The sequence below is a fragment of the Terrapene carolina genome, unplaced genomic scaffold (genome assembly GCF_002925995.2).
Source record: "Terrapene carolina triunguis isolate 2854851 unplaced genomic scaffold, T_m_triunguis-2.0 Scaffold192, whole genome shotgun sequence".
In the NCBI taxonomy this organism is placed as follows: domain Eukaryota; kingdom Metazoa; phylum Chordata; order Testudines; family Emydidae; genus Terrapene; species Terrapene triunguis.
This window is the reverse complement of record NW_020664543.1, coordinates 7305559-7333543: the sequence shown is the minus strand read 5'-3', so window position 1 is coordinate 7333543 and position 27985 is coordinate 7305559. Positions and strand designations below refer to the sequence as shown.

Genomic DNA, 27985 nt, shown 5'->3' with positions numbered 1-27985 from the left:
AGTATGGGCTACATGTGTGTTTAAAATATGGTGTGAGGATGAAGAAAGCCAGCACAAGATCCATGGGAACTGCTTAAGTCCCACATAAACCCTGAACTAAGAGTTTAAGTGGGACTTAAGTTTTGCATAGGCCTTCTAGCAGCCCTTTACACAGGGGTGAATATCACCCAGAAAGAACACTCCAAAAAAGAAAGCACCACTTAGTTATAAAGTACAGAGACAAGAACTCATGCAAACAGATAAATGTTTACAGATTGCTGGGCCTAATCTTATGTTTTTTGAAGACATATTCAAGACAGCTATCATAATTAAAACAAATGTTGATGCATTTATCTGCAAACAAATCTACATCTTCCAAGAAGCCCTGGAGGAATTACTTAGCACTTACTGTAAATGCAGAAAATCCTAATAAGATAATGCTCTACAAATGACTTAAGACTCAGTAAATACACAAGTATATCAGACTTCCTCAAGAATAAGGAAACAAGAAGCTGGGATCTCCCAACGTTATCCGACACAGCGGGATTCTACATTTCTAAATTCTCCAATTTATTTTGAATTATTATCAGTAATTTTGGTGGGTGTTTACAGGCAAACCCAAAATTGTAGATAAAGCCACAGAACTCATCTGTAGAACACCAGACGTTTCAGTACTGTTAAATATCTTAAGATTCTCACACACCTTTTCTCTGTCATAAAATACAAAAATGTTGAGGCAACAGAACAATCTGCAAGTAACTGGAGATGACCACAGACCAGACGCACAGTGATCTTGGTAAGAATTTGAAAGGAAAAAGAATACAGGAACAGCACACAGTATTCAGTTGTTACACAAGAAGTCAAGAAATCTACTGGGACTTAGCCTGGGAAGGAATAACAGAGGCTGGCTACATACTGTAAATATAGGAAATTCTGTGGTAGCTTCAGCTCACTCTCTCAGGAGAATCACTTACATAAATCTTCCCCACAACACGAGAATACCAGAGCTCTTTAGAGTTGGTTTGTTATCTTCAACTAAACTTTGCAGTCCAGGACCTGCTTTTCCAGTTGTGGAATTTGGTGACTAGAATCCCATCACGTGTGTAGAGAAAGGGCTCTGTAATCAACTGTCGTTTGAGCAGCAAGCCCTGGGCTTTGCCCCCATGCACACAATACAAAAATACTGTCAGGATTCTGTGCCTTAACTTCCATGAAGAGTATCTAAAAACTCTGCTATTATGTTTCCAGGGGTTTTCTCCCAGTTGCACAATACTTCTTCCATTTATTATGCACTGCCTTGTAAAGTTCCTCTCATTAGATTTTGAAGAATAGCAGCAATATAATTCTTACCTGACCAGCTAGCATCTCGTATAACAGCACACCGTAGGCCCACCAATCTACTGATTTTCCATAGGGCTGATAAGCAATAATCTGTGAAATAATGAAAATAAAAATTCCTGTGTTAAATACGGTCAGTGGTGAATGAAATAAACATCGACTTATGGAGACAAATACATGCCACTGAAATGCATAGAGAACCCAATCCTGTCATCCTTAATAAAGCCAAAATCCCACTTGAATTTATGTATCTTACAGAACAGGATCCAGATCCGTGTGCTAGAATTGTACGGCCAGATTTACAAAGGTATTTAGGCACCAAAAGATGCAAATTGGCACCTAGAAGTATTTACCAAAGCACCTAAAGCAGGTTAGATGCCTAACTCTCATTAAAGCCAATGGGAGTTAAGTGCCTTTGAAAATCTCACTAGGTGCCTATTTGCTTTTTTAGGCATCTAGATACCTTTGTAAATCCGGCCCTTCGAAGATTCAGGATGCGCTTTTGAAAATAATGAAGCAGGTAGAGTAATGCTACACAGAAGACCAGAATGATTTCATCAAGCCATTCATATTAAAGAAGCAAATCATCATCTGCACTTTATTCAGAGGGTATCAACAATTCAGAGTTTAATTTCATTACTCTGTAATATTTACATTTTGTCCCTCTCTAAAAACAGGCAAAAATCCCCAAAGTATGAGCAAGACCTCTGAAAATCTCAGCTTTGTTTTACAATGCTACACAATTCTCATGCTCTTCGTCTGAAATCAGGAAACCAGTTATGCCAACAGGAAAGTGGTTTCTGCCATTCAGACTAATGACAATTTCCAAGTATTTTGCACCCAGGGTTTATTTTAAAGGTGCATTGGAGCATACAGTCGGTTACAGTCTCAGCTCTAAATGCCATTTCAGTTTAACATCATTTGTTTGTATCTTTACTGTTATCGATTTCTAGTAATTCTGAAGAGATTACCTGTCCCATTTTTTTCCAGTAAAGGGAATGTTCTGAAACATTCTTGGATATTTTTCCTAGAATACAGGTCTCTCCTATTTAGTTTGGGGGCAAGTCTAGTTGACCCTGAAACCATAATTCGTCTATTTCAGAGGAATAATCAGACAATGAGATATTGTCCTTTCACCATTAAACATTCCTTAATTTAGTCTCCTTTTCCTGCTACCATGTGTTTTTCATTCTCTGTGAAACAAATTGCTAAGACTAGTGCAGATCACACACCCTAGGTTCTCAGCAGTCTGGTAAAGGAATTAAACCGGCTATCTGTAAGGAAAACATTTAATTATCAGTTCAACGAAACAGCGCTACGTAGCCACTACACAAAGACTACAGAACCTATCTGAAAATTATTGTCTTCACTAGGGTAATAACAGGACATGATCTGGAAGTTAGCAGTCTCTCTCTCAGCAAAGAAACTCAAAATAAGTCATGCTCTGAAATACATTACTCATGAGTTAGCAGCTGCAATGAGTATCTAAGAACATCTAAATTACAATGTTTGTATCTTAACTTTACTGTAGAAAACGAATTTTTAGAATACAGTGTATTTTTTTTCCTCAGTGGTAACTGCTATTAATATCAACCTCTAATTAAACTAACAATCTAGAAAAAATGGAGAAGAATTTTAAAGAGCTCCTTTTAAATTGTGGGGAAACGTGTAAATCACTGTATTTAAGCTCGGAAAACATCTAGTGGTCAGAGCAGGGGACTGGGAATCAAGACTCCTGGATTCTATTCCCTCACTTTGTATAGTAGACCATATGTCATTTGTGTTTTCTGTACCTACCTCCTTCTCTATAGTTAGGCATAATGAAGTTACTGCTGGTACAACGCTTTAAGATTCCTAGATGAAAGGGGCTACAAAAATGCAGACTTAATTTTACAATTCTTTTGCAATTATTACATATACTGGGCCTTATAACATACATTTGGGGCCACCTACTTCCTGTTATACTGGTTGACAGATTTGATTACTTTCAGTGTTTTTCCACTCACCAGAAAGTTCTCAGGGGGTCTACTTAAAATCAATGTTGCTACTTCAAAGAACAAACACTTTCAAAATTTCAACCAGAAAAAAGGACTGGCCTTTATACATAAAACATGTTAAAAAATACCTCACTGTACTGGAAAAATCCCAACCCTATCAGACAGTGTTTTCATCCACGGAGTAATGGCTGTATTTTTAAAAGGTCGTTAAAATGCAAGGACAGAATATTTTTTTACAATTAGTATGTTTCCCTGCAAGGAGCCTAATGTACAGATATTTTGTAAACTGAAATTAGAGAATGAAAAAATTATCAGATCCATGCCATAGAGGGGGCAAAATCCTTCGAAAATGTCTATCCCATGGGTGCTTTACCTGGGGGTCACAAATAGGTCCGGGGAAGTTACAACAAACTTCCCTTTCTCCATGGCCAGATGGCGTGGGGTGGGAGAGAACAGAACATTTTTGCTATTTTACATGGGGTTACGGTATGGAAAAGGTCAAGAAACACTTGTCTGCTGATTTTGACTGTTCATTTACCCTGGGCAACGGATAGCTAAGTGTCCTCATCCTTGAATATGATCTTCCAAAAACAAATCTAGCTTTAGAACAGGAGAGTCTCAAAGAAAGTCAGACACAATCAATGTGAAATATCATAGTCCCTCATTACCATAAAATACTGTTAGAGACTCACAAGAGAACTCAAACTGTTTTTGTGCTGGTCTTGTCAGAGGAGCAGGAATACCAATTAGATATTGCACGTCAGTAAATTTGTGCCTAGGACACTGAAGAAACTATGCAGTATCTCCTCACTCCAGGAATGCTGAAAGAGTCAATAAGATGCAGGTAGGATCAAAGGGTGGGATTTATAAAGGCACCTAAGGGCAGGTCTTCACTACCCGCCGGTAGTGATCGATCTATCGAGGGTCAATTTATCACGTCTAGTGTAGATGTGATAAAATCGATCCCCGATCGCACTCCCCGTCGACTCCGGAACTCCAGCTCGCGAGAAGCAGAAGCAGAGTCAACGGGGGAGCGCAGCAGTCGACTCGCTGCCGTCCTCATGGCCAGGTAAGTCGACCTAAGCTACGCCGACTTTAGCGACGCTATTTGTGTAGCTGAAGTTGTGTATCTTAGGTCGACCCCCCCCCCGCTAGTGTAGACCTGGGCTAAGGGAGACAAATTCCATTGAAAGGGACTTGGCTGCTCCTGTAAAATCCCACTCAAAGTGCTTATTAAACCCTCTCTCATTGAACCCTGGAATGTGGTGTCCCAATTGGTTTTATCCTGAGAAATATGGTTTCACGTTTAATATTAGAACTCACTTCTTGAACCTGTGGAATTTTCTTGTATGTATGTATGTATGTATATATATGTGTATAGCTCAAAGCCACCAGGAATTACTGGCACAGTGAAAATAAAAGGGTAATAATGTTTTCCCCTCAAATGGGGAAATAAACCTATGGATGCCATGATGATGTAGAACAGGTTGAATGATACATTTGTTGCACCTTCTGGACTCCTCAAAAGATTTTAAAACAACAACAACAAAACCCTAACCCCCTAATTAAGTATGTTCCATGTGAATTACTAGCTAAATTCTAATATAGGTTTATCGATATGGTAAAATTGAAATGCAAAAGAGTAACCTGCCATGTTAATTTGCTAACCTGCCAATCACTCACAGAGAAACTGGCAGCTTGGTTCACACATAACAAATTGAAGCTATTCAAAGCATTAATTGGGAAAGTAATGGGAAAAAATCTGGACTTCAAAGAAGGGCAATAATTTGTGGGGGCAGGGAAGGAGTGCAGTTATTTTGGTTCAGGTTGTGCAAGATATGTAGGGAAGGTTCTCGGTTTTTTGGCTTTACAGTCATATAAAAGTCAAACTGTCAATACTCACTCACCAATTAGTAATTGTACCCCATTGTCCTGGACACTGTGCACACACAATAAAAGGACAGGTCCTTACCCTTAAGAGAGAAAAGTCCTAAAGGAAAGCATATTTCCTCTAAAGGGCTGAAACTCTTCATCACTGGATGTAATCTGGTGAGTGTGAATGGACTGCTGTAAACTGCAAACGGCACAGGGTCAGTACTGAAATGCTACTATTTTGTGCCTGGGCTAGTTTCCTGCTTCACTGTAGAATCACGAACACTTAAAATGAATTAGTTCAATATTTCAAGTAACTCCCTCCTTCACTAAATTCTTGACATTAAAATGGTTGTGTACTGTGAGTCCATTGCCACATTCTGTCTCAGGCCTGGCTGCTTTTCCATGGTAGGTGAAAAGATCCCTACACAGTGTGTGAATTCTGGGATCCTTTTGGGTACAAAGTGAAATATAAATACAAATGATCCAATAAAATGACTGCTACTGCTATAATAAATTCAGCTTTTAAACGGAATATGTATCCCTGCCATAAGCAACAGTCAAAGCCCACTTTTCCAGCACTCAAAATAGTTATCAACCTGCCATACTCCTGGCAGATACAAGTTTGGTTTGTTTGTTTTTTTACATTAAAAAAACCCATTGTTTTGGGGTTCTCTCAGAATTAACCTTTCAGTCACTGCAAGGATTCTAACTCTTGGGATTTTGTTTTGTGCCCAAGAGAGAAGTTTGTGCTACAAGCGATTGGAAACCCTTTCTTATTGATACTGGTTTTGACATCCATCTCCCTCAGTCTCTGATGACCAGCCAAGGAGATACTGCAGTATTAGTCAATTTCAAGGTTATTAGACCAATACAGCCATAAATATTTATATTTCAGCTCAGGCCAATAATGAAAATTCCATACAGGATAATCAGTTTACTCCTGCCTGACAGAATTGGCTGCACCAAGCATACAATTATTTTAACCTTTGCACAGTTCTCAAATCTTGAACCTATATGTTTAAAAATACCCACTTTGTCCAATGTGTACTATACATGAGCTAAAAAAATGATGCAAAATTTCCTAAGACAAATAAAGGAAACACATTATGTTACAGTACCGCATTCATTCTCAACCTGGGAATTATGACCCTTCCCTCCCCCAAAGAGAGTGGGGTCATGAATAGGTATCAGGGGATCATGACTATCGTGCCCTTTCCATATTGCTAAAGGAGGGTGGGGGAGGAGGGAGGAGAGAGGGAGGAGAGTGGCGATGGTCCATGGAATCCTGGCATGGAAAACGCTGGTAATCACTGCAGTTACGGAAGAACCAGGCATAAGAGTGAATTTGGTCTCATGCTGGCTTCCCCGTAAGGAGAGAAGAAATTCTCTGGACCCAAGAGGGTGCAGTGTTTTTGATTTTTAAATTCCTCATTCTATTTTTGCATCTCATCCCTCCAGAAGCTTTTCACAGAAGCCACTCCCAAGATGGTTGGATGATTGGTCCCCTCCTCTGCTGAAACCACTATTTCCCTCTTTGACTGACTGGAAATGGGAAGATTTAAAATCAAAAGTCTCCCATGAGAATTCATCTTCATATTTATAATTTTGCTTTGAATTCAATTAGGTTCTATTGCTGAATATATAAAGACACTTTGGATGTATCTGATACATTTAAGTTATAATCTACTGTAAAATCTAGACCACTGGGAGGCCTTAGAACAAACATGCTGAAATTCCTTTGCCAGCAAAAGGGAATGAGATAGTATGTGTCTTGGTATTCTTATGCATTATTTGTATTACCCTAGTGCCAAGGTAGCTTACCACTGGTTTATACTACAGCTGGGATTGACGCTCTGAGATTGATCCACCGGCGGTTGATTTAGCGGGTCTAGCAAAGACCAGCCAAATCAACCGCAGATTGCTTTCCACTTGACCCCTGTACTTTACCCCCGACGAGAAGAGCAAGGTAAGTCGACGGGAGACCCTGCGGTAACTCAACCTAAGGTACGTCGACTCCAGTTACGTTATTCATGTAGCTGGAGTTGTGTAGCGTAGGTTGACTTACCGCGGTAGTATAGACATAGCCTTAGTCATAGACAAAGACCCCATTGTTCTAGGCGCTCTACAAATACAGAAAAAGACAGTCCCTGCCCCCAAAGACCTTACAATTTAACTCATTATGCACCTTCAATTCCCTCCATAAAACTTTTCTCTGCTGTGATGCCTATAAAAAACTTGACCTGGTTAGGCCACTGGTGCACCAATACCACTGCCTTGCTTCGAGGCTCATCGCATAGTTTTAGATAACAATTCTTCCTCCAGTGTCATGTCCTCAGAAACTAAGGCAAAGCAGTTGGCTGAAAAAGACACGCATGCTCTGAAATCTAATATATACAAATAGTATTTCCCCCCAGTTACAGAAAGCTGTGGTAAAAGGACAATTTCTTCATATGAATTAAAGTGAAAATGCACCATTTCAACTGTACATTGACCATGTTTTCTCTGACTTTAGCTGGCACAAGACTATCACCCATAGATATGGCACTATCTTCTTTGTGTTCTTTGCTATATTGGCTTCATTTGCATTTGATGGGAAAAGGTGAAATGCTGACCTGGGTTATTCTGATCTCCTGCTGCAAGTAACAGCAATTTATGAAAACACAAGGTCTGTTAACATTTCACATAGGTACAGACTATTAACTGTGAGAAGAAAACAACATGTCTCACTTGCAATTTCACGGAAGTGACAAAATTCACATTATACAATAATGAATATTCCCCCCCACATATAAATCGTATGTGCTTTAACAAACATTAAATTATAGCTGGAAATGCTCCAATCAGAGATGCATTTTAACTAGTGTTCAGTAAAATAGGCTGCCTTTTGGATCAGGAAGAAATTCCTTTACCCAGAGCCATAGATCTAATGATGGAGATGTGGATTGTGGCTTCAGAGTTATGGTTGTGTTGAGATTTGCAGGGAAAACAGGATTTAAATCAGTGCTCTTGAATTTAGGCTCCATGCTCAATACACAAACAGCAGATCCTAATACTCAGATCTTCAAATCACTTAATGACCACAGTCCCTCATTTCTCATTTTGTCTTATAGCTAAGTTAACTATTGAAAATATAACTATATCTCTCAGTATCACATCTTCATTTAGCACAGGCTGGAATTAAGGCTGGGGTTTCAGCACTTGGTTGTGAGTATGCCAAGTAGCTGCATGCTGGAGGTGAGAAGGTTATGTTTTTGAGCCGAGCAGTCTGAGTATGTGTGGGTATTGGAATGTTTAACTGGTAAGACTTATACATTGTAGTTCTGAATATTCATATTGCTGGAAATTTCCTTGATTTTTAGTAATTGTGTTGATGCACTTGAGCTACCTTGCCTGTAATAACTTAATTAAGATTTTTGGGTGGATATGGGTAAAGTAAACTTTTCTCATTATAAACCCTGACTATAAATATCTGACTAAAATTGGCATTGAATAAGTCAGACAGATGTTACTTTTGGGTAACCCTGACAATAGTAATGGGAAATTTGGGGGAAAACTTTAGATTTGTTACATCAACTGCATCAAAGTTCTGAATTTGCAGTTTAATAGGAAGAGCTTTCTCAAATCCAAAGGTGATAGCCCAATTTTGTACCAGGTGATAGGATATACATTATCCAGAATACAGGGCAGAAGCTTTGCAGGAAAGCTGGTGAACCACTGCAGGAATTCATTAATCTCTTGTTGAAAATCGAGACACTCGTGAGTTCCTGAAAATAGTGCAAATGCTTGTTAAATGCAGCTGTGAGAACCCATGGTGAGATGCGTTAATGAAGCTATGTTTGCGCCCAATAACAACCTCATTAACATCTGTCAGCATTGTAGGACTTTAACATTAAATGGCACAAAGCTTTTTATATGCATGCATGCTACAACTTTAATGAAACTGGATTGACAGTTCAAGCTGGTATTATGGCTTCCTTAGCAGTTTGTTATTATGAGCACAAATTTGAATTTCAATCTGATAAACAAACAATGCTTCAGGTTTCTCATGAGCTAGATATTCCCTAAATAAAATCTTATTAATGGTCTTTTTTATTCCTTCACAAAAGTATTACATCTTCCTGCAGAAGCAAGGACAGTCCTAGGCATAAAACAGCCATTTTGTAGCTGTCATATATTCACTGGGTGAAATGTTCACAAAATCCTTTTGAGAGGTCGTATGCTACTTCCAATGTTAAATGTTTACCTCTGGTGCAATGTAGTCTGGAGTGCCGCAGAATGTCCTCGTTGTTACTCCATCTGCCATATGTTCTTTGCACATCCCAAAATCTGCAATCTTTATGTGTCCTTCTGAATCCAGCATCACATTATCTAATTTCAGATCTCTATGAAGAATCATAGTAATTTAATATTAATAGTTATACCAACTAGGCCACCAAAGATGTCATCTTACATCAGTTTCATTACTGAATATTATGTGTTTTTTATATATACGTGTATATATGTGTGTGTGTATATATGTGTGTGTGTAGGGTGGACAGAGGGGGATCTTCCAGATGATGCCTTAAAAACAGGAAGTTTTTTCTGTGTGTTCTGTGTGGACATTAAAGATCCCATGGCATCTTTCATAAATGTAGGGGTTTGTTCAAGAGTTCATCAGCCGTATCATCCCCCTTGGGTGTGCTGCTCCACAGAAGTGGCTGCATTTCATCATGTAGTATACAGTTTGTGAAGCACTTTGGCTGGAAGGTGATACTTCAGCCATGAAACAATACAGCCAAGCAGTATGTCTCGGGGAAGAACAGGAGGAGAGGCCAAGGGGGGCTTCACGGGAGTAGTATAAAAATGGATAGTAAGATGAAGTTTTTTCACGAAGACCAAAAAGTCATATTACAGATTAAGCAACACCACATAAATGCTGCACTGCCAATGGAATGTCATGTGACCACAAATGGGAGGAGAGGTATGCATGGGATACTCTCTACTAAGGTGTTGAATACACTATGAAAAAGTTTGAGGATCACTGCTCTAAGTCAACCTTCTAAACTAGTAATGAACAAGTAACCACTTAATTAAAGGTCAGCGTTCAACAAAATGAAAATGGAATTGTTCCTCAAATTAAAATCAGAAGGTAGAATTGCTCATTAGGCCAATGTTTTTTGCTTTGCTGTCTGACCAATATTGTCTGATGCCCTTGAGTCAAAGCTTTCAGTCTGTACTATTCGCAGGATCCCATTATGCATTAAAGTACTATGCCCTTCTTGATTCAGCTGTCTTTTACATTTGTCTTTGCATTTTAAAATCTTCGTTCATAAAATATATGGCAGGCTAACAATGCTAAATTCCTAATTGGCAGTGTTCTTATGTTCAATGTTTTATATCTGCAGAAATGTGTGGGCACTGAATTATTATAGGGTCACACAAGGTACACCTAGAGCATTATAACTCAACTACACTGATGTTGTAGACTATATATAACAAATACAGGAATGCAATCTCTCTCTCTCTCTCTCTCACACACACACACCCTTTTACATAAACATATGCTTTAGAACACATGAATGTATGCAATGCAATAAGATATAACAAACGTTTTGGACTCAAGTGTTTTCAATTGAAGGCTGCAGAGTGCAGATGTCAACATATCTAAGATACGCAGTCACCCTTAGTTAAAGGAACATCACCGACAAAACAATGAAGTTTAGTTATTAACACCAAATTGACTCTAAATTGATTTTAAAATACTGTAAATAGCCGAACACATCAGTCTCTCCAGGGTTTTAATAGGAACGACTTGTGTCAGTTAGTACTCACCTATAAACAATTCCTCTTTTATGGAGAAAGAAGAGCCCAATTGAAATCTCAGCTGCATAAAACCTGTAAGAACAGAATTTCAGATTTCTTATCTTCCGCGTATGATTTTCCTCTGCAGAAATATATTTGAAACTCACCACACCAAAGAATTAAAGCAAAAGCGTACGAGAAACTATTGCATTCATGTATATATATAAAGCAGTAAAGATAACATCCTGCATCAACTTGATTTTCATAATCATTTATGAAGTGTTTGAGGATAATATTTTGACAAGACAGGGTAAAAAAATTGGGCATTTCTTCCTAAATTAAGAAGCACAGTGCAACTATGACATGGCAGTTATGTGGTAAGTAATCTGACTGGATAGGTCATTCCTCTCAATGCCTGATCATATCAGACCATTTATGATTCATCATGCTGATTAATTTACATTGAGATTCACACATCATTAAAATAATTTATAAAAATATTGTTACTCTATACAAATGTTAATGGATTAATTACTTCAAGCTAATTGAACTGATTGCCATAGACAATGCAATGGCCAAAAGTAGTTTAAGTATATACAATATTGATGAGCTTTTGAAGCCAGAGTCACTGCAGAGCTGAGCCAATTACATGAAGGCGGCCAGTAAAAAAACAAGATGGATGATTACGTTTAATAAAAAGGAAAAGGCAGCCTAGCTCTTAAAATTCTGGTTCAGAATTGTTTTTAGTCTCTTTGGAACGTTTGCCAACACAGACCTTGGGGCAGGCCATCAGATAAAATAAATAAATGGAGATATCCTATCTTCTAGAACTGGAAGGGATGGTCATTGAGTCCAGCCCCCTGCCCTCTCTAGCAGGACCAAGTACTGATTTTGCCCCAGATCCCTAAGTGGCCCCCTCAAGGACTGAACTCACAACCCTGGGTTTAGCAGGCCAATGCTCAAACCACCGAGCTATCCCTCCCCCCAGAGGGGGTACAATGTCATAGCACCACAGAAGTCAATGGAGCTGTGGCAATCTATACCAGCTGGAAATCAATGGAGCTATGCACATTTACATCAGCTGAGGATCTGACCCATGAGATGACTCTGGTTTTATTTAGTACTTAGTCAGGTCATGCTTACATTTTTGTCTTTTATGGGTCATATATTTAAAATTAAGGTTTTTTTAATGACTCTTACTTGATGATTTTAACCATACTGAGCACGTTTCAACTTAACAGCTATTTTTCTGCATTTTTAAAAACAGGACAGGTCACACTTTATATTAAGGTTTAATGGATAAACTGTTTACAAAATGCTAATAAATGATTAATAGACATTAGAAGCATGTTACAAACTTGAGTAGTACATTTTAAAGAAAAACACATCAGAAGGTGTTACAGATGGTTAGCAACCTATTGATCTGTTGGATGTCATAACAATATATCACAATTGATTAACTATTTATTAAAACATCTATTAGTGTAGTAACTTTTAAAACTATCTATAAATTGAACCTTAATATAAAGTGTGACCACAGTATCTATCACTAGATATGCATTAAATTAAGCTTAATTATATAGTAAATGCGGAATCTGTTTCTTGTGTCTCTCTCAGTGTTGTTCATTTAGTGTGAATTGTTAATAGCCATATTGTACTCCTGTTTACTTGTTGCCATTGATTTTAAAATTATTTTTCAAGGTTATGCTATCACCTGCAATGTGCGCTGTATGTTTAGACCAGCAGGCCAACAAAGTTTTTATTATACTGAATAAAAAGATGACAGTCCTAATTTATATATAATACTGTACATACTGGACAAATCTGATCCATCTGCTGCAGTGTAAAATTAGTAATGACTTTATTTAAATCAACAAACACTCACACTGCCTGTGGCTCCTTAAATTTTCCTACTTGCTGAATGTGATACATGAGGTCACCACCATTCACATACTCCATAACAAAGTACAGACGATCCTAGAACATAGTATTAAAAAGGTAAACACATTAGGCATAAGGAGTGATGTATTGCCCAATAGAATGTATTATTAAAAAGGTAAACTCATTAGGCACGGACAGTGATGAATTCTCCAGTAGAGGTCACTACTGTAAAGATTCTAATACAAAACAATCTTAAAAATTAGTCTATATATTCTGCACATTATGGCAAAAATAATTTTATAGATCAGGAAACGGAAATAGAATGACTTATAGATGTTGCAAGAGTCAGTGCCAGGCTGGAACTCCATTCAGCCTTGCCAATTTTAGGGATGCAAGTTTATTTCTTATTATTCGTATTACAGAAGTGCCCATAATGTTACAAGTACTGTTCATACAGACAGGAAGACATAGCTAAGCCCAAGAGCTCATGTTTTTTAAGACAACAAAAAATTCTATAGATGGTTGGAAATTCTTGCCTTGTGAAGATGGGCATTTCCAAACCTATGTTGTAACATTTTCCCTAGGAAGACATGGAAGATGAAAGTGCACCTGATTTTAAAAGAAGGCAACAAGAAAACTATGAACATGATTTTAGAAAACTGGGTTCATGAGTCTTGATATTGAATTGGCCAACTCCAAATCATTTTTGTCCCAAACACCCTATTTCAGCAAAAGGCAGTTTTAAGCATTTTGGAGGGAGAATTTTCTCGCAGTGTTAAAATGGCTTTGGCCAAAATGTACAAACCCGGGTGTCTGAAATTAGACATTTAGGGTAACATTTTCAAAATACCTAAGTGACTTAGAGTGTTCAGTTCAGATTGGTAGCTGAATGTTTCACCATTGGATGGTGAAAAGATGATGCAAAATGAGACCTCATTCTTGCAAAGCCTTATGCTTGTATGTAAAATTACACACTCATTGTACACGTGCTTAAATCTTTGCAGTTTTGGGGCTTGACTTTAGATGTCTTTATCTAAGTAGACAAATGTCCATGCCACAAAAAACAGCACTACATTTAGAATTAATTGTAATTAATTGTAACTACCGCTGACCTTTCCCTGTGAACTAAAACATGTTCTGATGGGACCGTCTTCTGACATGTAGTATCATTTTCTGGTCCTTATATCACCAACACAAACTCCATAGGTGAACCTTTTTGTATATTACATGCTACTGTTGGTATCACAGCCTTAGGGGAAGTAAAAAGCACTCACCAACTACCATCCTAGCTTCAGCCTCCTTATCATAGGGGTACCAGGGAACCAAATTAACTATGTCAATATATTAATAAATAAATAATTATCTCAGATTACTGGGGCATTAAGGCCCCAATCAAGCAGAGTACTTAAGCACATGCTTAACTTGAATAATATGAAAAGTCCCACTGACATAACCGAGTTCTTATATACAGAAAGAGAAAAGCTCTGTATAACTAGTTGCTGTAGAATACTTCTAAAGATCTATTTATTTTATTATTATGGATTTTCCTGATTTCACAGGGTATCTATTTCTTTACATTTTTCTGTGTAAAGCATCCATGAGATCTGCAAGTTGAAGATAATAAATGTTGCTGAAATAATAAAATATATGAGAGTGTTATCTTAGCAGAAGATTAAACTGAAAGAAGTGGAGGAGTGGGAAAGGACAGACATCACGTACAACTGTTTGGAAGCAAGAATGCAGCTGTGTTAGGAAAGGTGGCTTATCTTGCAGTGCTAGGACTCGTTTTTCAATCATGGTACATTCCACATCATCATCCTGAATCACCACATCTTTTTTCAATATTTTGACTGCATACAGCTCCTCCGTCCCCTTCCTGTCTGCCAGCATCACCTGCACAAAGAGAAATGACAGGCTGAAAATCTCCCTCGCTGGCAGAGAATGGAGGTGACTCACAGGCCCCGAGAAAGATGTAAATGGCACACCAGCTTCCCATTTTACCAGCACTTACTGACTTGGCCTGAAGCTCTAAAAATATCATGATTACTCACTGATTACAAGGAGCTGTACTATCACTTCAAAAATGGTGTTTACACTAACACCTGTGCCAGTGCTCCCAGATAATCACGGGCTCCTCTCCTAATGGCCAACAAAATGAAAGACCCCACTTGAATTCCTCCATAAAATGCACTTTTATTATAAAACCACTTGTTAAAACAGCCAGAAAAACAGCAGCACCTTTAGTGGGTTAACAGTTTTCCCTGCATTTCTCATTCCTGACGTTTCCCAAGTATTCATTCCTACTGCATGACGACAACTTTCACAAATGGCTTTGTGACCTACGTAACAGCTCTATCATCATCATCCCCACCACCAAAGATGAGCCTGAATCTCCTTGAATTTTGGGGAAGGTCAGATCTGGATTCTTGAGCCCAGCTCTGTATGGAAAACCCGGAATTCCTAACATCATTTAAAATTTAAGAACTCAAAGCATTCAAGTTTTGCAACTCAATGCCCATATGAGTGCCTAAGGGCATAAACTAAGCATCTCTGGACTTAAGTGGCATGTCCACACTTAAGTGACAGATATAGAATTTGAATGTCTATTATACCACCCAGGCTTGAAAATTGGCTCAAAAATGTGGAACATCAAGACAGCGGACGGTCCAATTCTGGACATTTCATATACTGGAAAATAAATATTCCCCCCCATACCACCTTTTTGCAGTTAATTATCAGTACAAAAATAATCATTTTCATACATATAAAAATCTTCTACTGTACTGGTAGGTCTTCACTGCAGGTTATTAGATGTAAGAATAATCAAGATAACTATACTTGTATACTATGTAGAGACGAGGTCTAAAAACTGAATCCCTAAAATCTGCAGCAAATGCATACAATGGCATTTTCCTGCTCTTCATTTAATAGATTCATAGATTTTATGGCTGGAAGGGTTCAATTAATCTGTATTTCTGCACAGCACAGGCCACAGATTTTTACTCAGTAATTCCTGCATCTACCCTACAACTTATGGTTGAAATAGACAAGCATCTCTTTTAGAAAAAAACAGCCAGTCTTAATTTAAAGATTCCAAATAATGGAGAATTTACCACATCTTGGGGTAATCTGTTCCAGTGGTTGATTACCCTCATTTAAAAAATCTGCATTTTATAAACGACAGCTCATAGGAGGACAACTCTCAGTTCATTTCTATTATTAAAAATAAGCAGGTGGAACTGACTTTCAAGGTTTCTTACCTTTCCAAAGCTCCCCTTCCCAAGCACCATGAGAAAGTTGAAATCTGTCAGCTTCACATGGTCCAGGTTGTTGGATGGTATATTGGAAATCCTGTCTTCTACTGGAGTAATGACTTTGTGACCAGCTGGTCCAAGTCTGGCTTTCTAAAGAAGTAAAGAATATTGAAGTGAGACGTTTAACCTGCTTACCCAGTAAAATGAAAGATTAGAAGAATGACGTTCAGTTGTAGATGACTAATTTGAAGCTGGATTCTCAGGAGAAAGGCTGCATAACAAAAGTTGCACAGACACAAATTCAAAGACTCATTCCAACAACACTTTTGTCATTATTAAGTGAAACAAAGTGGTAAACTGTGTAAGTGTCTAACCAGATAAAAGCAGATACACTAATCTGGTTAACAGAAGAAAATCAACACAAAAAACAAGCAAAAATCATTATTTTTATGCCATAAGCAGGCTAATCAGTGATTTTTGTTTTTAAATATAAAAGGTGCTCTTTATAAATGTCATACTGTAATGTTACTAGTGTACCTTAGGATATAAGAGAAACTGTTTATATACATTCGCTTTTAAAATGTCATATGGAAGTTCACTCTTTGTAGCAGACTAATCTGTGATTTTTGTTTTTAAATATAAAAGGTGCTCTTTAAAAATGTCATACTGTAATGTTACTAGTGTACCTTAGGATATAAGAGAAAGTGTTTATATACATTCTCTTTTAAAATGTCATACGCAAGTTCACTCTTCATAGCAAGAGTTAGCCTGTGACATGCATTATGAAAAATAACCTCCACTTTGAAAACCTAACATATTATGACAATCAGTGTTGATGAGTATGGCCACTTTTGAACTGGCATTACAATCAACTTTGATTTTCAATCAAGTGTTGATGGGGGAGGGGGGGGGGGAAGGGGGAAATGCTACATAAAAAAAAAGTTTCTCTTGGTGACATAGTGTAGTTCATATTTTGCAGAAGGTTGCAACAGTCCGAGTGCGGCTACGTCTTCACTACCCGCCGGGAATCGGCGGGTAGAAATCGATCTCTCGGGGATCGAATTATCGCGTCTCGTCGGGACGCAACAATCGATCCCCGAATCGACGCTTGTACTCCACCAGCGCAGGTAGGAGTAAGCACCGTCGACGGGGAGCCGCGGAGGTCGATTTGCCACCGTCCTCACAGCGGGGTAAGTCGGCTCGGATACATCGAATTCAGCTACGCTATTTGCGTATCTTAAATCGACCCCCCCCCCCCCCCCCGTAGTGAGGATGTAGTCTGAGTAAATCAGATGAGATACTGTAAATAACATATGTAAGCTGCATTTCAAACGTCACAAAGTTAGGAAAAAATTAAGTCTCACCAAATGATAATTCAGAGCTATAATAGCTCAATGACCCCCTTTGCTTAAAACTTATCCTACACACCAGCAGTGAAGCCAAGAGGGTTTAAAATTGGCATTATATACAGATTTTAGTGTTCTCTCTAAACTATATGAAGACCCATTGTGCTGGACTGTCTAAATAATCCTAACTGCTCATACTCTGCTTTCTCTCTCCAAGCACTTTACAAACATAGTAGTTACTCCTAATGCCATATCTGGAATGTACAGTAATTATGTATTACCACCATTTCACAGATAACTTCTCTGTGCGTTGGTTCCCTTAAGTCACTTGTCCAAAATCAACCAGTAAGTCAGTGCTAAAGCCTGGGTTTGAACTCACCCTGTGTGCTCCCCCTAGAAATTTGAAGATACATTCCCCCCCCCCTCTTTTATTTTAGGCATTTCACTTAACAGAAATCAAATACTCCCTCACCTCTTGATAGTGAGTATGCCCTTTCATACACATGAAAAAAGGTATACTCTGCTGGTATATACACATGATGTTTTCCGCTTATGTTAATAATGGAGTTTAACATTAACATGGCATTTCCAGTTTCTTCCTTTATTATAATTAGCTATTTGTATGGCAGTAGCACCCAGAGACACCAATGAGGATCAGGGCTCCATTGTGCTAGGTACCATAAAAACACATAGTAAGAGACAGTCCCTGCCCCACATACCTCGCAGTCAAGTCCCTGTTCCTCAATGCATTGCTCATGGGCAGACCTCTGTGCTGGCACAAATTCCCCTGGACTTCAATAGGGCTTTGTATGTGCACAGTCTACCTCTGAACAATACCTGGCACGACTGAGATGCTAACAAACAGGTTGTAAACTAAAATCTTATGTTTATACAAGGTAACAGGTGTTTAATCATATCCCTTTCTCCATCACTATAGACTTTCTGGATATTCTGATGCATGTCCCAGAAAGGGGCCTAAACAACAAAATATTTTTATGTATAAGGAGCAGGTTAAGTGTCCATATTTACAAAAGGCAGATGACTTCTAGCCAGACACAGAGTGAGCAGCATCCGAGGTTTCCAAGTTGCTTTGCTTTTCAAACAATATTCCAGTGAAATGCTGCAGCTTCTCTCCTTGCACATCTGGGTCCTTTACACCCACTCTCATCCCTGAGGCTGTGAACACTATATTTGGCACTCCTATCATTCTGAGTTACTCCAAAGATTTGGTCCATAATATTTGTTTTTAGGACAAAAACCTAAGACTCATTTATATATAAATAGGTGCTTTATTAACAAATGCTCTAGCTTGCCTTCCAAGATAACTGTAAAAAGTTAATTGATAAGCTTCTGTGCCCTCCGCTGGCTACAAAGCAGAATTGCAGAACACACTGTAGTTTCTCCTTAGTAGTAACTATGGGGCATATTTAATTGTCAAGATCAAACAGGCAACTGTTACAAGAAACAGCATTAAAGATGGAAAAGACTTGTTTGGTCACCCTGAGAGAGTAGACTGGTTCTTGTATTAGTATTAGTAGTAGTAATAGATATGCTAAATATCTAAAATCATCAGCAGGCGGAGGAAGCTCACTTTCCAACTCCTTAAATGAGCTAAGTAGCTGCTTTCTGAGGTTGAGGACATTTTTCTTCTAAAAAACAGAAAATGATAATCTATTAGCAAATTGATATCTTTCTAGCTGTGAAGGTAATCATCTGAACATAAATAGAAACAGTTATTCAGGTTATTGAATACAGAGCAGTAGGCAATGTACAATTTATCATAGTTTAAAGATGCACATGCATATTGTACCTGTAATATTTTTTAAATGTGAAATTACCCAAGTCATAGATGCTTAATGTAACTGTTCTATTTTGACCACAGATGACACAATGATCTCATAAATAAAATCAGTATGTACTGTAGCATTTTAGATTATTTTAACTGAAAAAAACTACAAATATTCTGGGATATGGGGTGTAGAAGAAAATAAATGGATTGTTTGGGGTTAACAGGTGAAAAATGCTTGGTAACCTCAATATGGTGGTTTTAAGAAAGTTTGGGGAGAAGGTCTTTGTAAATGCTCTTCAGGCTTCATAGTGGGAAACACAGTTTTTGTAAAATTTGCCTTTTACTACAGCAAGAAAATGAAGGTGAAATCCAGATTTTCCACTTTTCACTAACCCGCAAAACCTGGGCTTTCTGTAAGGTTTGCAACTGCGGTGTCTTGTACAAGGCTGCAAGTATCATCTGTTTTGTGCGACCTACCCAGGCACCAGAAAGTGTATCGAATGCCGTTTAACATTTGGTCACACCTGAAGCCACTAAAAGAGAGCCCTGATCTTAGAGGTATTATCCATGCCATGCTACAGCACGTGCATGGGGCAAAAGGAGTAACTCTGGGTACAGACACTTTGGCGTTTAGGTAAGCACAAGGTAAAGGACTCCTGAACAAAAGCAGACTGGATTGTTCCTAGGCCTGAATCATTCAATCAGGGCCGGCTCCAGGCACCAGCCCAGCAAGCCGGTGCTTGGGGCAGCCAAGGGGAAGGGGCGGCACGATGGGCTCTTCGGCGGCAAATCCCTCGGTCCCTCTCGCAATCGCGGCTTTTTTTTTTTTTCCCCCGACGCTTGGGGCGGCAAAAACCCTGGAGCCGGCCCTGCATTCAATGAAGGGGTATAAATCAGAATGGCCTAAATAACCTAATGACAAGTACCCATTAAAAGATCTGCAGTGCCCTTCCACCTGGGCCAACATTACAACAGTCTGTGCATACGGGCCAATCTAAAAAAAAGCCTTCCATGTGCAGCACAGAGGAAAATCGGTGCATCTGAATCTTTGTTGTTGCCTTTTGGTTAAAAGTGTATCACCAGGGTACAATGCAAACTTCACGGCTGGGGAACCGCTTTTTGAAGCAATGACGCAGTCACTGACTTAAACCAAACATTTCAAGGATGACCTATTTGTAGTGCAGCCCAACGTGAAATGTCAAGGTTCTGTTGCAGTGTATTCCTATCACTTATTTGGACATAGAAAACGGTCTTCTTTCTCAGCTCTATTCACAGACACTGCCAGTGATACCAGAACAAAATAGGGTTGTTTCCATGGGAACAAAATCATAAAAGCTCTATGAAGAACCTCCAGTCTAAAACAGTAAAAACAAATTTTTGATGGGAAATTGCACCGCCAGTATAAGTGGAAAGAACTAACACCTCAACAGCTCTTCAGAGTCAGCTTCTATAATGTTGCATGTGGTTAAATTTATCCTGGAGATGGGCCCAAACCAAAAGTTTTACATTTCACAGAATTAGTATCGGAACTTTGTGATCACTCAGCCCCACCACTAAAGTATTCCTGTTTTGTTTATATGCATCTTAGTCAACAGATTTAAAAACCACACCGAAAGCCTTACATCTTGCCTTTAAAACGATAAGAAGAGTATTTTAACTTTGTAGTTAACAATTTCAATAGTTTCTTAAAAAAGCTGAAAGGGATCTGCAGGATGGCAGTTCACTTTTCAGTGGCTACTACAGACAATTTAGCAGCTTTTTCATTGGGATGAACAGCAATTAATACAGCTTTGTTAGGTATTATTAAATTATTCATTATATAGTAATCAGAGTTATTTCTTATTGTCACTTCCTTATCACTTCAATACCTACATGTCATGCAAACAGGGGTGGGAGCAGGATCCACTAATGGTCAGTAAGTAACAATTTCAATGGAACTTAGCTTCTTATCCCAGGTGACACATGGCACACCCATTTCTGAATGTAAGAGAAAGCCTTCCTCATACCGGCTCTGCAGATTTTAGTTAGTATGGAACTTTCACTCCCACTAAAAAGAATAAAAGGCCCTCAAGGCAAAAGACAAATAAAAAAAGTTAAAGGCATTTTCCATCAGAAATACTCCAGATACAATACTTTGACCCACAATATCGTATGTTCCACAAAAAGCCACCCCTTCTTATAAGACTCTATATGTAGAGATTTTATATAAAAGGGATTCAGTGCAAGCACTGTACAACAGGATACAACACGACACATAGTGATGCCAGTTTTCTAGTTTTACAGCACAGAGCCTTTAACGGCCCAAACAGGGAAGCTTTGCTTGAGACAGATGTGCAGAATTTGATTCAGAATGAGGTAGACACACATTGAACGACATAGTGACTCCCAGGAGTGATTTTCTGATTAATTGTTCCCGTCACCCCTGTATTTTTTAAATCCTTAAGCTGTACACTTTGCAGACGTTTCATCCAACATGAACTGAATGAATAAATGGAAGAGGACTTCTAAATCATCACTCTGCTTATTCTTTAGGTAGCTTTATCAACGTTTGGATGTGTCACCACCCTGTATTGCAATGACACCGTGGCAACTAATCAGCTGTCCAGATGGGAGTGCACACCAAGCTATCTTGGGACACGTTGTGCACATCTCCCACCAATTCCCAAGCATTTTCTCTGACACAGGCTGGAGGTTCTGAAGGTGGATACACACTGCCTGTAAAATATTTTCCAATCTTCTGTTTTGTTGAACAAAACCTGGTCAGAGTGGCCTCTGAACATTCCCCTATACCCAGAACAAGTCTAACTACCGGGTCTTCCAATAATGTATTCGTTTTTCTTGCTTCACATTTACTACTGCACCATACTAAACTTTGTTACTCCAAGAGACGATTGTGTGTATGGTGGAGACAGAGAAGGGATAAAGGCTATTTTTAAAAGCCTCCGCACCCGGGCAACTGGTCACAATTTTATTTTTCAATACACCCTGCAGGAAGTAATGCAAACAACGCATTTCTAGAAATACAAATGGAGAGCCTTTGATTTCTTTACCCCAAATGAGTTGCTCTGAAATTTATTTTTATTCGTGTGACTACAGTAGAAGGGAAAATGCCACTAGACAACGCAACAAAGAAGAATATACAATCCAAAGTATCCAAGATGTCCAAAGTGGCAAATCTGTATCAGCCACGTAATTTTCTATGTAACAAGTGCACCCACATTCAAAGGCTTCTATGAAAGGACTCTTAAGTAGCTCCCTGCTGGCAATCCTATTTGGAAGTGCTTTTAACAGGACTCATGGCACTCCGGCTTCAGTCTAGATACCTGAGCACATATTCTTCTATATGATCACATATGAGCAAATAATTTAAGAGCTGGATCCCGCCTGTGGTACGTGCCCAACTGTCTGCACAGCAAGGGGGAGCAGACATACAGGCCAGTGAAACTCGTTCACAAGGATTCCTGCTGGGGAAGGGTAGGATTTCAGTGGCCCTGTGCTCAGTAGCACTGGGGAGGAGGTAAAGGTTCCTGCTTTGGTCATGAGGGTGGCTTGTGTATATGTCTCAGGGTTTCAGAACCATCCCTTTTCTACTAAACCTTGGTTTTTCTACAAGGAGATAGTTTTATCTGACAGGTATTATGGACATTTGGGATATCAATTCAGTAGAGAACTTAAGGACATGCTTACGTCCCACTGGAGTCAATGGAGTTTGAGCATGTGTTGATATCCTTTGATGAACACGGGCCCTGGAGAGCTGTTTGCTATCTTTACATATAGTGTGTTGAAAAATCACAAGCAAGTGGATTAGCTATAGGTATTGAAAGAATAAGCAAACTTTAAAACCCAAAGCTTAATGAAAAATGAACTAGTTATAATATCCGTTTAAAAGAATCATATCCATTACATTTAAATTATTGACTTTTGGAGCCAAAAATATACTGCTGTACTACTGAATATTACTTCATACACAAATAAAATTATGGGTGCCCATTTATAAGACACAGACATCTGTAATTACATATTGTAATATGTACTACATATTTTTGCAGTCTTGAAGGAACATTTAACGTTTTAATTAAATTACTGTTTAGAGTGGAAGGATATTATTGCTAACAATTTTACATTACAGGCACAAAAAAACCACACAATTGTTCTATAATCACATCATCGTTATTTGTTGATGTTCACATTTTTGGAGATTAGCTCCAAATATCATTATCACACGATAATATTACAAAGGGCATAAGTAATCAAGTAATTAGTTTGCTTCTGCATCCATTTGCATAGTTATTCCGGTCTTGCAAAGTTAAGGGGCATCTATAGTTCTCTGTATATAAATCCCAAATGATCTGTATTTAATATAAAAATGCTGTTGAAATATACAGTTATTTGCTGAGAAATGCCTGTCTGTTTTTAGATCTCATTTTTGAGAGCTCACTGGTTCATTTGTATGATTAGTACTTGCGCCTAAGCCCCATTTTCAAAAGTAACTTGGGATCTTTGGAGCTTAAGGGTACATCTACACTGGTAAAAAGACCAACAGCTACAGGCTCACAGTAGGGGCTAAAGATAGCAGTGTAGACACGCAGGCTCAGGCTGCATCCTGGGCTCTGAAACCCAGTGAGGGGAAGAGTCTCAGATCTCAGGCTCCAGCCCGAACCTGAACATCTATACTGTTATTTTTAGCCCCGTAGCGCGAGCCCGAGTCAGTTGACCCATGCTCGGAGACTCGTCGTTGTAGGTCTTTTTTTTGCAGGGTAAATGGACCCTCAATCTCACTGAAAGTTAATGGGATTTAGGCTCCCAAGTAACTAAAAAAAATGGGACTTAGCCTCTAACTCACCTGGTTGTTTTTGAAAAGTTAACCCCTCCATTTTATTTTCCAACAAAGGCAGTGATTTATGCAGCACTTTGGGCACTAGACTGATGTCTTAGAGTCCAGTCCTGAAAACCTTTATACACGTGAACAACCCATTTCAATATTTTAGGACTACTTAGTAAGGAGTTCAGGATCAGATCCGTACACCCCCCGATTCTCCAAGCTGCTCTATGCAGGCAGATCCTGGCATCTAGGTGGAACGATTAGCAGGATAAGGACATGAGACTTTAACCCCCACATTTTATCATCATCCTCATTAAACTGGTATATAAATAAGGAGGTTACAATAAGGATAGCGCTGACTTCAAAATTCAGAAACAAGGAAATTATATAATTAGTCTGCCATTCCACTCTGAACACACTTCATTGTGACAATGTACTGGAAGGCTCTGACAATAGTGTGGTGTTAATTTCCTGATGTGGTAGTTTGTGCTAGAATGAACTTCAATGTAGTTTTTACAAATAATTTCTTAATAAAAAACTTAAAACAAAAATCAAACTATTTTTCTATTCTTGTTTTCCTTTTGCCAAGAACAAACAGTTCTCAGTGATATACTTAAACAATACCCAAGAATAAGAGTACTAAACTGTACTACTGCGTAGTAGAAAAGGTGCGCCCAATACGTACGTTTTGGAGTATACTGATCAGTCAGGTTGTGTTTCTTCATATTGAATCTATTCAGGGCTTAGTCCTGTTCTCCAATACACAGGCAATAATCATTGCACACGAACAATCAATTACTGTGCTTATAAACAGCCACCCATACTAACTGGCTTTATGAGGTATGCTATGAGGAATACCCATGTATCAAGGATGTAATGTGCATTATGGACCATAATGAGATTTCAAAATATTTATGAGATGTAATTATTGTGGATGGCACTACACACTATCAAACTGAAATTCTTGGCCAGTTAAAAAAAAAATGTCACTTCTTATGACACACTTGGGAAACAATGACTTCTTGAAAAGTTCTTTCCTAGCAAAAGCTATTTCTCACCTGCTTGTTATATTGTCTAATAAACAGGCTTAGTGGGAATGTTATTTTTTCATATGAGGAATTATTTATGTCTCATTATTTAAAATGCAGAAACATGGACTAAAAATATTGACCAAGGCAAATAAAAATATCAGTTCAACACTTTCAAAGACATAAAGACACATGGACAATAAAAATAAATGTGCCCGGATTACAGAAAGTAACTAATCAATGGATGCAGTTTTTATTCTCATAAAATGGCATGTCAAAGAGCAACTAGTATTTTTCATCTTTAATTCTTCCTTCCAATTTACTCTTTAGAGGTGAAATTCACTTCTGTGCAGAGTCTACACAAGAACTTGTCACCGGTTAAGTCCAATTTAAGCATTAAAAATAGGGCTTAAGTAAGAATCAAATGGTGCCCAAGCCTTCTGTATGTGTCTTTGCACAAATGCAACATCACTCTACAAGCTCTGATTTTACTGACAAGTCAAACAACTCAGATTTTCTCAGCAAACAGTACAGCAACACTGTCACTAGGCAGATACCTGTTAATGGCAGCAAGTTGGTTTTTTCTTTCTTAGAACTAGGTATGCCTAGAAAATATGCAGGATACGGTGAAGCAAGCTGGAATGTACAGGGAGAAATACATATGAAAAAAGGAGGAACCAGCCAACTGTAAACACAGAACAGGTATGCAATCTCCTCCCTCGAACTTTTTTGTTATCTTGTGGGGGGTAGGGGGAAGGGAGCAGCGAATAAAAGGCAGTCCTAATGTGATAACTTTTAACACTCAAGGTTATCCTGGGGCCCATTAACCCTCACAGCATTCCAGGAACCATATTTTCATGCAGTTATATTGGTTATATATAGTATGGCTTTAGTCCTCATAATTCAGGAATATCTTCTCTTGCTTCAGTATTTCTTACATCTCATGTTCTGTTACATTATGATTTTTCTTATGTCTTTTATGACAGAGAACTTGCTCAACCTCCTTTGTTTCTGGAGTAGTTTACTTCAGGCCCTAGTGACTTATGGGATCTAGTCATGCTTATAGGGTTTTTTCCCTACCAACTGCTCTCCTTCCAGGCTAGTAAGAATGATGTCCTCATCTTTACGCGTGATGAGCCAAGTTACAATATACATTAGGAATTTCCTTATAAGGTCAAAATAAGAAACCAATAATCTGTATCTGAGTATCTCATTCTAAGATGTCAACAGCCAAACTCCACCAAGAGTCTCACATGTTACACATTTTCAATGTACTTGGATCACACTATAATGCAGACAACATACGATTCCTGACTACAGAGGGGGAAAAGTGAAATAAGGAGGCAAAAGGGAAATATTCTAAATGACACCAAAGTCTTTACAACAGTACTATGAAGTTCACTTGAAAATACTGCATTTCTCTGTTGTCATGGCAACTCATCCTTGGTATGTTGAAGAAGAGCAGAGAGCTCTATCAGTAACATGTTTCCAAGGTGGAGAAAAGGACAAAGATAGTTGGCTCCTTTTCAAATAAACGTTAGACACAGTATATATGTGTATAACTCAGTTTTCTTAATAGCTAGTACGCTTATCTCCAGCTTTCCTGTTATTTGTTGGCTCCAGTGACACCTACTGGGCAGAGTTTTCTCCTCTGCAGTTGAATCGGCTTGAGATTGACATCTCTGCTGCTCATTAAAGATCAATATGGTCTCTTTTCCCAACACCACATTCCTCCTAACAAGACTGTATTGCTCATGCAAACACATACAGCTATAAACAGCAAACTAATAACATAACAGAGCAACATTGTCTTCAGGTTCTAGTACAAACAACGCAATGTGAACAGAAGTCGGCAGAACAAAAGACTGGGGTTTTATGTACCTCACCCTAAGTCCCTGCCGCTGGGCACACCCAGTTAAGAACAGTTCAATTAAAAACAGGCACCAGGATCATGAAAACAAGCGGCAAAGTCCTGGCCCCACTGAAGGCAAAACTCCCCCTGACTTCAGTAGAGCCAGAATTTAACCCAACAATTAAGCTTTCCCTTACAGCTCCTTTGCAGGCTGTGTGTGAAAACCAGGATCCATTGAAGTTAATGGCAAAGTCCAATTGACTGCAACAGGGCCAGGATTTCACCCTATGTCTTCTCTATCAAATAGCCTTCCAGTCTTCCTTACCAAAGATTGCACCTGCCTGTAGGACACAACACTGACATTGCAGAAGAACACCATTCTCTTCTCTTTCAGAACTGGGCCTCAGAAACAGGACTATCCTGAACTTGACATCAGGAACTCGCCCCCCTTGGAATATTGAGACCATCTACTTGATCCTGGAGGGCCTACAATGGCAATAGCAAAAGGCTCTTCTTCTCCCAGTTACCTACATCAGTGGTTTTCAAACTTTTTTTGTGGTGATGCAGTTGAAGAAAATTTTTGATGCCCATGACCCAACAGAGCTAGGGATGAGGGGTTTGGGGTGTGGGAGGGGCTCAGGGCTGGGGCAGAGGGTTGGGGAGCCGGGGTGAGGGCTGCGGGGTGGGACCGGGAATGAGGGGTACAGGGTGTGGGAGGAGGCTCTGTGCTGGGGCAGGTGGTTGAGGTGCAGGATGGGGTCAAGGCTCTGGGCGGGAGGTGCAAGCTCTGGGGTGGGGCCAGGGATGAGGGGTTTGGGGTACAGGAAGGGGCTCTGGGTTTGGGGGGACTCAGGGCTGGGAATTGGGGGGCGAAGTTGGGGTGTGGGCTTACCTCGGGCAGCACCCAGTCAGCAGTGCAGCGGGGGGTGCTAAGGCAGGCTTCCTGCCTGTCCTGGCACCGTGGACCGCGCTGTGCCCCAGAAGCTGCCAGCAGCAGGTCTGGCTCCTAGATGGGGGGGCCATGGGACTCCGTGTGCAGCCAC

At 39.1% G+C, this 27985-nt stretch overlaps 1 protein-coding gene across 2 annotated transcripts in view; it reads right to left on the bottom strand.

The window, feature by feature from the left end:
* Positions 1-27985, bottom strand: part of PRKCA (protein kinase C alpha) — a 297369-nt gene that overhangs the window by 13897 nt on the left and 255487 nt on the right. For both annotated transcript variants that reach the window (XM_026654585.2, XM_026654586.2), the window contains exons 9-14: positions 16112-16255; positions 14571-14744; positions 12856-12947; positions 11001-11063; positions 9433-9571; positions 1330-1410 (exon numbers count right to left, since the gene is read on the bottom strand). In XM_026654585.2, coding sequence (XP_026510370.1) covers positions 1330-1410; positions 9433-9571; positions 11001-11063; positions 12856-12947; positions 14571-14744; positions 16112-16255 — 693 coding nt within the window. The remainder of the gene's footprint in view (positions 1-1329; positions 1411-9432; positions 9572-11000; positions 11064-12855; positions 12948-14570; positions 14745-16111; positions 16256-27985) is intronic.